Here is a 14546-nt window from a genome sequence, read left to right as displayed (position 1 = left end):
AAAATTAGCCTGGAGTTAATATAATAAAAAAGATCAGCTCTGGCGTCAGTTCTGATCTACTTATTTTATTTATTTAATTATGAAATGCACAATAACAATATTAAAAATGTATTACAACATGGTATATGATGGTTCATGATAAACACTCACTATTAATTTTTTTGGGGGCTCTTTGATTTGAACTAAAGTGTAAGATAATCCTTTTAGAGGGATTTTGATAATATTGGTGATCCTTTGAATGAAAGGAAATGCAGAGTAAAGTAAAAAAAGAGAAGCAGCTTAAAACACTTTAGTTCATTATTAAGGTAAAGTATACTTGACTAATTTTGAGTGGAAAGTTTTTTTTGTTTTCATTGTAAGATACTCGCTTGTCATTGCTCGTCGGCCACCGCTACCACCCATCACTACCGAAAGTAGACCACCATCGTCGACCTTGATGTTGGCCACCACCGATGCCACCAGTCGCCGACCACCTCCGATCATAGCCACCTACATAGCCCATTGTTGTCGCCATCTTTGAATTTTATACTCTTTTATTTTACTTCAATTCAAATAAAAAAAATTCATATACATTTATTTTACACTCAATAAATAATACTAAAATATTTTTTATATTGCATTTCTTTTTCAGCCAACCAAATTAAGGATGTCGAAAATTAACACGACACGAAAATCTGATCCAAATTTTTTGGGTTAGGGTCAACTTGTTTTAAGAATGGGTCGGGTTCGGGTCCCATTTTTTTATCTGTTTTAAATTTTGGGTTGGATTTGGGTCAACTTGAAAACCTGATGTTGACTTGGATGCCTTGCTTGAAGACAAGTGCGCAGAAGGTCACGCAATCGTGCCTAATCGGGACGTTGAGGTTGGATAGACATAGGCGGCAAGGTCTGGACTTCGGGCCGATTGACGGAGTCGGAAGTCCTCTTCTCATGCTTTCGTTCTCTCCCTCTGTTTGCCTATTTGATCTGGTTGGTCGAGCTGCTCGAGAACAAATTAACCTCTTCACATGCTTTCGTTCTCTCCCTCTATTTACCTCTTTGATATGATCTAATTTACCCCAATAATCGCTCTTAACGGGATGCTTCTTCGCCTCCCATAATAATTTATCTAACATCTTTCTCCGTTGTTTTATTGGTTGGATACCTTATAGAGGCATTGGTGATGATTTCAGAGTATGCTTTTCTCTTCTCTCTTTCCTTTCATTGTCTATAATGTTCGAAACCCTTGTCTTATTCCGGAATTCTACAACCGTAGGTGGGTCGTGTCGAGTTGACTCGGACTCAAAGTGGGTTGAGTTGGGATCCGAGAAAGTGACCAATTTTAAAAAACGAGTCGTGTTCGGGTCAGGTCAACTATTGTCGGGTCAATTTTGGGTTGGGCCCGTATACTACCAATGACCTGATTTTGACAGCACTAACTAAAAAAAAAATAGAGAGCTTTTGATCTTTTAAGGATTTTGTAATTTTTTTCTAATTAATTCGTAGGCACCTCTGTATATTTTATCTCAAAAAAAAAGGAATGTTTTGATATAATTTTAATTTTGAAAAACTTTATAGTAATTTTTATTTAAATAATTAATGTTATATGTATCATCTTAAAACAAATTTAACAAAAAAAAAATATAAGTTATTATTATTATTATTTTTTAATATTTACAGACAACACAAACAATAAGTAATCTAATATTTTATTTATTGTTATCCACTCAGGACAAGAAGAATTCCCTTCCTCACTCGCCATTATCTGTCCGGACTCACAACAAAGCCGAACACCAGCTTTCCACCGTCTACCACGTGTCAACTAACCGGAGCCAACCTCTAGCTCAGCTCCACCAGGCACGTGACCCGGTCCAGACCATGTTTCGTACGAGTCATCCAGTCACATCCCAACCAAACCAGTCCACCGCTCCGGCCCCATCACCTAGTCGGTCTGCTCGCCGGCCGGACCCGGTGATCGTTCTCCTCATGCTATCGGCCACGCTGACCGTAATGCTGCTCTTCGGCCGTCTCTGTGCCGTGTTATGCAATTGCGCGTGGTTCTACATCTTATCTTGCATTCCGCCGTCCCCAATGCCGCCGTCGCCGGCGAAAGAGCTTTCCGGGGTGGAGGAACTGGATTTGGATTCACCGGCGTATAAGAAGAAGGTGGTGCTTATGGGCTTGCTTGAAAGAAACAGGTACGGTTTTTCAGGAGTGCCAATGACTCCAATGGCTTCCCCGACGACGGCCAGACTGAACAGGTAGCCCTGGTGAACCACACCAATTGTTTATTGGCAGATCTCCCTATATCAAAATTTGATATTTATTTATATATATTACACATTACTGTCTTAATCACACAAAATATAAACATAAAAATTAAATCTTTTTGTATTAAAAAATTATTAGTGATATTTTTTATGCGATTTAAATATTTGAATGTTATATTAGTCAATATCATAATTTAAATATTAGACATGTAAATACATAAAAATTATGTGACATGTTTGTAAGCTTCATCTTTATTTTGTAAATGTGAATAGAGGAAAGGAAATTAGGAGATAGGATTAGTGTGATATATGAGTGATTAATATAACACTAATGTTAATAATCATCCACATATATCGCATATTCTTGTTTACAACTAATAATTTTGTGGAATATTTTTTGCGAGGTTGTCGACATAAAGCTAAGACCTTAGATCTACTTCGAAATTATGCAATATATGATGATGAATATTACTCTAATCTTAAAATATATTCAAAGAATTCGAATTACAATTTTATATTCTTGTATATATATATATATAATCATATATAACATTTTGATCATTCTTCTTCATTTCCACATGTTTTAAACTAATATTTTTATCATATTATTGAGATTTAAAAACTAAAATGAAGGAAATATGTGATTTTTTTCTTTATATGTTTTCTAATCTTAAAAATTATGAATATCTTTTTCAAAATGAAGCCAAAGAATTGGGCCCACTTAATGTGTGATGCATGAAAATTAAAGAGAAAAAAAAAACAAACCTTTTCAAAATATTTTTAATATAGTGACAATAAAATTGTAAGATATTATTATTATTATTGATGTGTCCAGGAATATTTGTGATGGTAGAGAAATATATATAGTTTAACTTCTTAGTTTTGTACGAAGATCTAGCACGTATACAGATGAAAAGAGAAGGTGTAGTACTTATACGAGACCAATATTTTTTATGTGAAAAACTTTGAAAAGGAGAAAATCCATGGGGCCTAACCCAGTTTGAATGAATCCACAATTATTTTCAGTCGATTATAAATGAGACCCTTCCTTGGGGGTAGGCCTTAGCTTGATGTAATAAATATACATCATATAAAATGCATTACATGATGGGACTTGAAAGAATCACTATTGATAAATTTGTTTAGTCTGTAAAACCATAGTAGACGGACGACGGAGGTCGAAAAGATTTTAGTCTAGTGATGATGGTCCGAGGGACTGTAGTCGGCGGGAGATAGTGGTCAGAAAGACTGTTGTCTGGTAAAAGAGGTCAAATGGACTATAGTCGGCTAGCAACGGAGGTCAAAAGTCTGGCGACAGACAGAAGTCCGACATCAGGTAGAAGTTCAATGATAGACAAAAGTCCTACGTAAGATAAAAGTCCAACGGAATGTCGACGACGGGCAGAAGCCCAACGACGAACAGAAGTCCAACGTCGGGTAGAAATTCGGCCACGGGCAGAAGTTCGATGAAAGTCTGACGATAGGTGGAAGTCAGGCGTTGGGTGGAAGTCCAATGAAAGTTAAGCAACAGGTAGAAGGCGGGTGATGGGTGGAAGTCCTACGTCGGGTAGAAATTTGGTGACAGGCGAAAGTCTTGTGTCGGGTAGAAGTTTGGTAAAAGTTTGACGATTGCTGAAGTTTGGCATTGGGTAGAAGTCTGGCGATGGAAAGAAGTTCGGTGACGGGTGGAAGTCCAGTGTCAGGTAGAAATCCAGCGACAAGTGGAAGCCTGATGTCAGGTATAAGTCTGACGATAGTCTAAAGACGGGTGGAGGTCCGATGTTGGGTAGAAGTCTTATGATGGACAGAAGTTCGGTTACAGAAAAAAATTTGGAGTCGGGTAGAAGCTGAAGAAAGTCAAGTAATAGGCAGAAGTCTAGTGACGGGAAGAAGTATAGTGATGGGCAGAAGTCCAGTGTTGTGTAGAAATCCAATGATGGACAAAAGTCTGGCAATGGATAGAAGTCTAACGTCGGGTACAAATCCAATGACGGGTGGAAATCCGGCGCCCGGTAAAAGTTTGATGAAAGTTCGGCGATGGGCGGAAGTCTTGCATTGGGTAGAAGTCCAATGAAAGTTTAACAACAGGCTGAAGTTCGGCATTGGGTAGCAGTCCGGCGAAAGTCCAGTGACAGACAGAAGTCCTATGATAGGTGGAAATGCAGTGTCTGGTAGAAATCCGACGATGGGCGGAAGTTTAACATTGAGTAGAAGTCTGATGCAAGTCCTACGATAGTCAAAAGTTTAGCGACGGGCAGAAGTCCGGCTTAAGGTACAAGTCTACTAATGGAAAGATGTTCGAGGACTGGCAGAAGTTTGGAGTTGAATAGTAGTCCGGCGAAAGTCTGGCTATGGGCGGAAGTTCGGTATCAGGTAAAAATCTGGTGATGGACAAAAGTCCGGCAATGTGTGGAAGTATGACGTCGGGTATAAATCCGACAACAGGCCGAAGTCTGGTGTCTGGTAGAAGTTCAACTAAAGTTTAGCGACTGGAATGAGTCCGACGATGAGTAGAAGTCCGACAACAGGCAGAAATTCAGCATCTCGTAGAATTCTAACAAAAGTTCGGTGACAGGCAGAAGTCTGACAACTGGCGAAAGTCTGGCATCAGGTAGAAATCTGTCCGGTGTTGGTTAGAAGTCTGACGAAAGTCCGGCGATAGTTAGAAGTCCGACGAGAGACGAAATTTCGGTAATGGTTAGAAATTCGATGATGGGCAGAAGTTCAACATCAAGTAGAAGATCGACAAAATTCTGGCGACGGGTGGAAGTCCGATGTCAGGCAGAAGTCTGACAAAAGTCTGGAGATGAGCAAAAGTCCAGGAATGGGTGGAAGTCCAGCGTCTCGTAGAAATCTTGTGACAGGCGGAAGTCCCGCGTCAGGTAGAAGTCTGGAAATGAACATAAGTTTGGAGTTGGGTGGAAGTATGACGAAAGTCTAGCGACGGGCAGAATTCCAGCGACGGGCAAAAGTCCGGCAATGGATGGAAGTCCGATTTCGGGTAGAAATTCGGAGATGAATAGATGTCCGACAATGGGTTGAAGTTCGATGTCAGGTAGAAACTGGAGATGGGCGGAAGTCCGGTGATGGGCGGAAGTCTGATGTTGGGAAGAAGTCTGATGAAAGTCCGATGACGAGCGAAAGTTCGGCGTCTGGTAGAAGTCTGAAGCGAAAGTTCGGCGTCGGGTAGAAGTCTGACGAAAGTTCGTTGATGGGAGAAAGTCCAGTGTCGGGTAGAATTCTGAAGACTGTCGGAAGTTCATCGTCGGGCAGATGTCCAATGACAATCGAAAGTCTGGTTACGGGTTGAAGTCTGGGGTCAGGCGGAAGTTCAGCGTCGGGTGGAAATCCGGCGAGGGGCGGAAGTTCAGCGTCGGGTAGAAGTCCAATGAAAGTCTGTCGATGGTCAAAAGTCTGGTGTCAGGTACAAGTCCGACGACTGGCAAAAATTCGGCAACAGGCGAAATTCTAGCATCGGGTAGAAGTACAGCGATGGGCGGAAGTTGGACATCAGGTATAAGTCTGACAAAGTCTAACTACGGGAGAAAATCTGGTGTCGGTCGGTGGCCGGGTGGTCGGGGAGGAGCTGGATGGATAGATAACTCTTCCTTTTCTTCTTGCTTAAGCCTCCTCCCCCCCCCCCCCTGGGAAAAAATCCCCCCCCCCCCATGAGAAATAAGCGGTCTTTTTATCAATTTTTGAGAGTGGCAAGGCCTGTATATAAGAGGAAGATCAATGGTAATTTTTGAGTGGTTTGAATGGTTGACCCATGTTGAATCTCTTGGTAGCTGACCATTTATTTAGTATTTGAATGTCTTAATGGTATCAGAATTTGCTGATCTATGGCTTGTTGGATTCGTCTCGTCGAGTCGCTCGATTAGAATATAAGCATGTCATGTTTGGAAGCCACTTGGTAATCTAAATTATTGTTTCAACCTTCCAAATGAGCTTCAATTCTTCGTCGATTTTGACCCATTTGAGGTCAGATTGGCTCGAATTTGATGTCGTTAGGTTCGTATTTGTGAGATGTTCAGTTCAACTATAAGTTTGCTTAAATCGGAGTTTCAGATGGTCCCAAATTTAATTTTTGATCATTCCATCTTGATTTATGCCCGATCAAGATAATTTTATTGGTGACATATCAATTAAATTTTCAAAAAATTTGTGACTTTGAAGAAATAAGTAAATAATGCGGTAGATTTTAATAAAAGTTAAGGCTACCGTTATGGACATGAACAAAAGCAATGTTACTCGTTTCATTGGCTATTGAACTTCTCGCATATGGTTATGTATGTGTCTCTCTTGTTGTTGAATGTGTTCGACATGCAAACTAGGGTGGCAAGGTGGGCTTATAGCTCTACTTGGGGCTTCTGATAAAGAAAATGACATATTTTATTTAAGGTTTACTTTGAGACAGATTTCTTACTGTTTTATGAAGTAGCTTTTAGTACAAAAATTTTTATTTCAAAAAATTTATATACTAAAAAGTTGTTTTATAAAACAATAAAAAAGTTGCCCCAAACAAAGCCAAAGTCATGAGATTCTTGACATAAATATTATCTTGGGATGCGAGGGATGATCATGGGCAAAAATAATATGAATGAGCAAAATGAGGCATTTTGAAGTTGTTAGATTCTTGTATGGTTCCCATGGCCAAGATTGCAATCCCCATATAAAGAGGAATTTTGAAGGTCAATTGTCAGTGAAGTCATCTGCGGGATCTGCTTCCCCAATAACATTTAGGTCAATGAAGATCAGTTCGCCCATTGCGAGATGGAGGTGCTGCAATATATGTAGTCATTACGCCCATCACTGTTATTAGATCCTTATAGCTCCTAATATAAGCATTTTTTTAAAGCGCTCCACTGAGAAACAAGAATGAGGCTTAAGCTCTCAAGTATAAATTCGAATTACATTTTTATATGCTTGTTTATATATATATATATATATCATATATACATTTTGATCATTCTTCTAAATTTCCACATGTTTTAAACTAATATTTTTATCATATTATTGAGATTTACGAACTAAAATGGAGGAAATATGTGATTTTTTTTCTTTATATGTTTTCTAATCTTAAAAATTATGAATATCTTTTTTCAAAATGAAGCCAATGAATTGGGCACACTTAATGCGTGATGCATGAAAATTAAGGATAAAAAAAAAACAAACCTTTTCAAATTATTTTTAATATAGTGACAATAAAATTGTTAGATATAATTATTATTATTGTTGTGTCCTGGAATATTCGTGGCGGTAGAGAAATATATATAGTTTAACTTCTTAGTTTTGTACGAAGATCCAACACACATACATATAAAAAGAGATGGTGTAGTATTTATAAGAGACACCAAAATTTTTATGTGAAAAGTCCTGAAAAAGTAGAAAAATCATGGGTCTAGCCTAGTTTGAATGAATCCACTATTATTTGTAGTCGATTAAAAATGGGGCCCTTCCATGGAGGAAGGCCTTAGCTTGATGTAATAAATATACATCATATAAAATGCATTACATGATGGGACTTGAAAGAATCATTATTGATAAGTTTGTTTAGTCCGTAAAACCATAGTAGATGGGTGACGGAGGTTGGAAAGATTATAATATAGTGATAGTGGTCCGAGGGACTGTAGTCGGCGGGCGATAGTGGTCAGAAAGACTATTGTCTGGTGAAAGAGATCAAATGGACTATAGTCGGCTAGCAACGGAGGTCAAAAGTAAGGCGATAGGCGGAAGTCCGACGTCAAGTAGAAGTTCAATGATAGACAAAAGTCCGACGTAAGATAAAAGTCCAACGGAAGCCCAATGACGGGCAGAAGCCCAACGACGAGCAGAAGTCCAACGTCGAGTAGAAATCCGGCCATGGGAAAAGTCCGACGTCGAATAAAAGTCCAACGTCAGATAGAATTCAGACGAAAGTCTAACGATAGGTGAAAGTCACGTGTCGGGTAGAAGTCCGATGAATGTTAAGCAACGAGTAGAAGGCCGGTGATGGGTGGAAGTCCCACGTCGGGTAAAAATTTGGTGCAGGGCGAAAGTCCAGTGTCGGGTAAAAGTTTGACGAAAGTTTGACGATTGAAGCCTATAGAGAAATAGAATTAAATACAACTTCTTATGGTCTTCAGGCTCCAAGTCTTCTATGGGATTCCAAAAAGGAACGTCCTTCTGAGGGAGGATATTACTTTTTGGAGCCCCATTTATATTTATATAAGCAGTTATTTTTAATTATTTTATAGACTCCATACGCTGTACAAACCCAATCTATATACAACAATTCTAGGAAAAGAAAGCTTTACATTTTCATTTATATACGTACATCAGATACTAAGAACATTCTAGTTTTGCAGTAATATAAAAGGCAGGAAAAAAAGCAGTTATATAATTATGCATGTTATGAGTGCGTTGTGTACAGTTATAAATCCAGGAAAGTAAAGACAGAAAAATAAAGTACACGGCCCTCACTTTATTCATTCCGCACTCTGGTGTACAGACAGAAAAGTAGATATGCATGCTTATGCAGTACAGAAAAAGTAAGCAATCACACATAGGTGCCCTCTAGGCAAGACACCCGCAAATAAACCACCGGCCTAGCCTAGGCTAAAGTTAGTAGTCCTAGCAAGCATCTAAGTGTGTGAAAGAGGTTGTGTGGCTTGGATAGGTCCTATAGGAATTATTGTTCAAATTACATGTATTATTAGAGTTTATTTATTTAGAGTCCAAATGGGAATTTAATTGAAATTTAAGTAGAATGTATTTGAATTTTTGAATTATTCCAATTTTAGAAGTTAAAGTTATTTTATTTAGTTATAAAGAACTTATAGATTGATAACTCCCTAAGTGCAGGAAGTTATCAATTTATAAATCCTAGGAATCTCAAAATAGACGCCCATCTTATATGGAAAACAGATATCTCTTTGAGAATCCCCAAAATTTTATTAGAGAGAGAGAGAGAAAGGGACCTTATAAATGCAATACAACGTGCCCTCCCGAAGGAATCTAGCACGTCGTATAAGGTTGGTAAATTATTATAGTTGTTTGAAGATCTCCAAATCCAAATGGGTTAGTGCCTTCCTAAAAGGAGTCGTGCACAACCCATAGGAGATCTTTTTGTTATTTAAATGTTTTAAGAGTCTTTTGAAATCAAAATGTCCAAAGTCCTCCGAAAGGAATCAAACTTTAGGCATAGAAGACCAGAATTTGTTTAATCTAAATTAATTATCAAATCTGACTGACTAAGGTAGACCTTAACCAATCAGATTATCAAACTAATTTAGATTAAATGAATTTAGAATTTAATTGAATAATTAATTGATTTTAATTAATGATATTTAGAATTATTAAGAATGGGAGGTTTATTGAATTATTATTGATTTGAGATTGATTTAGAGATTTGATTTTTAATTGTTGGTTGAATACCACCTTTGTTTCACACCGAGGCCGTGAAGTTTATTTCACCTTCCTTGGGGCTAAGCTAATAGCCTCGTAGGCCTGGGTTACCCAGTGGTACCCGGTATAATTAAGTAGCTTAAATTAATTAATGTTTGATAGTTAATGAATTTTATTCAAAAGAGGTTTGATTTCTGATTTTAGGAGTTTATTAAGCATTTCTGGAGTTTTTAAACAATTTTTGAATTTTTAGGAATTTTGGAATATTTTAATCATTTAATTAAAGAGTCAAAAAGTGACTTTTTATTTAAATGTGTTTTCTGGAGAGTTAGCATTTTATTAAAATATTAGACCTTAAGACAATCAGTTAGAAGGTAAGTTTGCTAAAATTAGATTTTTCTGGATTTAGTTATGAAGGTTTAAAGTTTTGAACTGATTTTGACTTACAATTGACCATTTTATTGACTTTTTAGATTTGATGATTTTCTGGAATTTTTAGATTTTTAATAAATATTTGGCCTTATTATGAGTTGAATGCAACTGAGTTTGGTCAATTTGGATTTTTCTTGAATTAATTATGGATTTTCAAAGATTGGGGTATTTAATGAATTTTTGAAAATTGTTTAATTAAAGGACCTTTTTATTGTTTTGCTCCAAATGAGTTCCTAACTCCTTGAAATCTTCTCTAAAGGTCAATTCCATATGTCACTAGGTTATAGGATATAAATCAATGTCTCTAACCCTTGGACAATAAACTACAATCATATCAAAACAATCGTGAGCAAAAGAAAGATCGTGGTCCTAATGTCCTATGGATGGAGTTTATAATAAATCATTCAAATCATAGGTTATATAGTATGAGTTCAAATGACTTATTATGAAAAGAGATAGACATATGGAATTGGATTAAGGTTGCCTAGAGATATATGTAAATATATCCTAATTGAAGTCAATCCAATCCCATAGCATGACCATATATAGTTATTGTTTCCTTAAGCTAGGTTAACATGCCTTTTAGAGTGAATTTTAATTGAATTATATATGATCATGGGTCTAAACTCATTATCAGTGAAAGGATGACTTTACACTGATCCCATAGGGTTCTAACATGCAATGATTAGATTTTAAGTTGAATTGATTATGAATTTGCAAAAATCAAGACCAAATCATGATCAGGATTTTTGTAAAATCTTAATCCATGTGATATTGAATCAAAATGGCTTACCAAAATTACAGAGGATCAAACTTAAACCCTATTATGTCTCTGTCAAATTTCATTCCAAAATGATTTGTTAATTTTTATTTAAAAATAAAATTAGATTTTATGTATTATTGAAATTATTAAGAAATTCTTACTCAAAATAAATTTTTATTATTTTTATAATAAACTACTTGAAAATACAAACAAAACAAGCTCAAGAACTCTAAAATTGGACTAGAAATGAAATTCCAGTCAAATTTTGAAATTCCAAGCATTTTCTGAATTTATTTTAGGGTTCTAAATGCTCGGTCAAACGGCGGCGCTGAACAGGACACGCGGCGCGCTCGGGGAAAGCCACGTAGATGGTGGCGGTCATGCGGGGCCCACTACTTAACCAGCTCAGCAAGGTTTGAGGCCGTTCGATATTCCGCGATTCCGATCCGACGGTCCAGATCAGACCCCACGGCTATCTCGATCTAAAGGCGATCGGACGGCCTGATTCATGCCCGCGGTTTGAATCAATGGCCAGGATCAAAGTCACCAACGACCTGGTCAAATCCCGGTCAGCAATGAAAGTGCTCAGATGACACTAGAGAGTGCTCTAAAAATACTTGAAAGTTCGTTAGGGATGTTAAGCCCTTATGAACTGGCCCAAGGCTAAATAAAGAGAGTGGTGAATTAGATAACTTTAAAACCAAAGATAAAACACAAACCAAAATCACCACAAAAACCAAGGTGCGAAAATTAAATAAATGCGGACCCCTCCACACTCCCTGTTCCTCCCCCTCACAGGATCTTCTCCCTCTCAAACTCCACCCTTTCCTCTCTCCCTTTCAAGCTCTCTCTTCAAGTCTCCCCCATAAGAACGAAGCTATAATGGCTGCCAAAGACACTTACAAAGTGTCATGCCAAGCTTAAATAGAAGCTCTCAAAACGAGCTCATTAATGCAAGTTGCAGACATTATCGTCCAGGACGATAGGTATATCGTCCTGGCGATTAGTACAAATTCAGCTCATCAGCCTGGTACGATTTTGGACGATCAGAAGAAAATTGGTTACATCATCCTGGCCGATATCACGATCGTCCAGGCCGATTAGTTTAAAACTGATTTCAATCGTCCTGATCATCGCCCTGAATACAAGCTATTCGATGTAGATCATCCAGGCCATCGTCCTGGCCGATCATGCGATCGTCCCGGACGATGTGATTGTATCAATCAACCATTAATGCTTTCCAAAGATACCAGATCAATTTAGGCATGATTGAGTTAGATCGTCCTGAACGACAATAATATCATCCTGGCCGATTTCCTAAAATAAAGAATTCTTAAACTGATTATGGCGGTTGATTCTTTCTGAATTGAGATTATCGTCCTTGCCGATACAAGTATCGTCCAGGCCGATCTGTTGACAGCTGTCTTAATGAGGATGCCCCAATTAGGGTTTCTGATTTTGAACATATCGTCCCGGCCGATATTACCAAAAATAGAAATCTTATAGGGAACAACAGGAGATCTTCCAATTTACAATCCAACTGGTCACACACCAAATACAATAGACTCAAGAAAGGAAAAAAATTACAAACTGACTCAGACTTAGTCTACTCAATCTTGAGCTGATTCCAAATTGCAGTCCGATCGTGTGAACCTGAAACGTTAGCACATAAGACAATCATAGAGAAATAAGGAATATTTGTTATCATCAAAATCATAAACCATAGATCCGTAACAATCTCCCCCTTTTTTATGATGGCAAAACATTTCAATTTGAATTTTCAAAAAAGACTATTTTCTCCTAATCTCCCCCTTACTAAAATAAAACTTTTTTAAAAAATAGGGGAAATAAAAATATTTTTGTTGTTTTTAATTTTTTGAAAACAAGATATAAACAAGATAACAGTACAAAAATTCAACAATAGGTTCTCCCCCTTTGACATTATCAAAAAGAGAGGAGGCACAAACAAAAACCAAAACAAACAGAAGACAAAAAAATGTTCTCTGATCTAGTGAAAAAAAATCTTAAAATGATAAAGTTACCTCTTAGTTTTAATCAAAAACTTAGTAGAATTGGATTGACATCGCATAATCCAAAAAAGGTTAGAAACTCAGAGATTGATAATCCAAACTCAAGTTCTTAAAAAAAGGCTCAAAAACTTTTTAATTCAATATCTAAATCATAAAATAAATTAGAGGAAGAAACAATCTTTTTTTTTTTAAAAAAGCTCATTCCATAAAATTTATCTAATAGAAGATCAATGCATGAATTTTTGAATCAAGAATCAAGATTTTTAAACTCAAGTATCGAAAGTATCAAGGGTTTTCTTAAGTTTTTAAGAAGTACAAGAACGGTAAGCATTAACTTTATGGGCTCATTTTATGCCTCTTGTCAATTGATTGGCGCACTGCGCATCTTTTGATACACTGTGTATTCTATATTTTCAATTTGGCGTCTTTGCGTATCTTTTATTTTTAGCATCATTGGCCAATTTTTTTTTTTGAATATGCTTCATTTCTTAAATCTTAAAAATAAAGGAAAACCCACCTTAGTGACAAATCGAATTTCTTGATTAAGAAAATTATGAGTTAGATTCAAAGACTTGCAAAAGATTCCTATGCGATAGATAAAATGTAGGGAGAGAAAGAAAAAAAATTTGTTTCAAAAACTAATTTAAAAAATGAAAAAGATTTTAAATTAAAAGTAGGATAACCTCTTTTAGAAAACAGAGATTGAGAAAAAAAATGAGTTTCCTTCCTTCGACTGTTTTACAGAAGTCAAACACAAGTTACCAAAGATTTTCAAGAAAAATAGGAAGTAGATTTTTCATTTTTAGAAAAGTGAGTGTGTGTGTTGATCAGATAAAAAATTTTCACGAAAGAAAAAATTTCAAGAAATAAACTAAACAAAATAAAAGAAAAGAAGAACACAAAAACACAAAAAAAACAAAAAAACATAAAATGCTCTTAACCATTATCTCTCTCCTAGTCCGATGCTTCAGAGACCAGATCTGCCCATGAGATTTTTTGCCTTTCATTTTTTCCCCAGTTTAAATTTTGCTTCGCCTTGCCCTTTTCTTTCGTAGGAAGAATTATTAAATTAGAGCACTCATTTTTCATATGTCCAGGTTTCCTACATCGAAAATAAATAATGTTAGAGGAAATATTAACATCCTTACCATTTTTACCTTTTTTCCACTTTTGCTTATGCTTTGGTGAGCTTTGTGATTTTCTTGACAAGTCATTGCTATCGTCATCAACTAAGCTTCCTCTTTCCGTATCTTCAGCTTTTAGAACGATCGTTTCACCTGCATCCAAAAGTCTTTGACCCAAATCTTGCTCGTAGGCAATGAGTGAGCCAATCAAATTATCAATAGAATAATCATTCAAATCTTTTGATTCACAAATAGCAACAACTTTGGCATCAAATTTTTCAAGTAAACAATGAAGAATTTTATTGACTTTTTTAAAATTTGAAAATTCTTTTCCTAAAGCATGCAATGAGTTTACAATTTGAATGAATCTGGTGTACATGTCTAAGATCGTTTCATAAGGTTTCATGGAAAATAATTCAAAATCATGCATTAACAAATTCAACTTAGATTGCTTGATTTCACTAGTGCCTTCGTATATGGTGTGCAATTTATCCCAAACTTCCTTACCGGTAGTGCACGTGGATACTAACATAAAATCATCAGAATTTAAAGAACAGAAAAA

General features: G+C 36.5%; 1 protein-coding gene across 1 annotated transcript in view; it reads left to right on the top strand.

Moving 5' to 3' along the window:
* Positions 1-5522: 5522 nt before the first annotated feature.
* LOC114579329 overlaps positions 5523-14546 on the top strand; it is a 46220-nt gene continuing 37196 nt past the window's right edge. Inside the window, exon 1 of the mRNA XM_028693539.1 lies at positions 5523-5621. Within this exon, the coding sequence (XP_028549372.1) occupies positions 5523-5621 (99 nt within the window). The remainder of the gene's footprint in view (positions 5622-14546) is intronic.

The sequence above is a fragment of the Dendrobium catenatum genome, unplaced genomic scaffold (assembly GCF_001605985.2).
Source record: "Dendrobium catenatum unplaced genomic scaffold, ASM160598v2 fragScaff_scaffold_41, whole genome shotgun sequence".
Classification (NCBI taxonomy): domain Eukaryota; kingdom Viridiplantae; phylum Streptophyta; class Magnoliopsida; order Asparagales; family Orchidaceae; genus Dendrobium; species Dendrobium catenatum.
The sequence above is the reverse complement of the archived record's forward strand: the minus strand, read 5'-3'. Positions and strand labels throughout refer to the sequence as shown.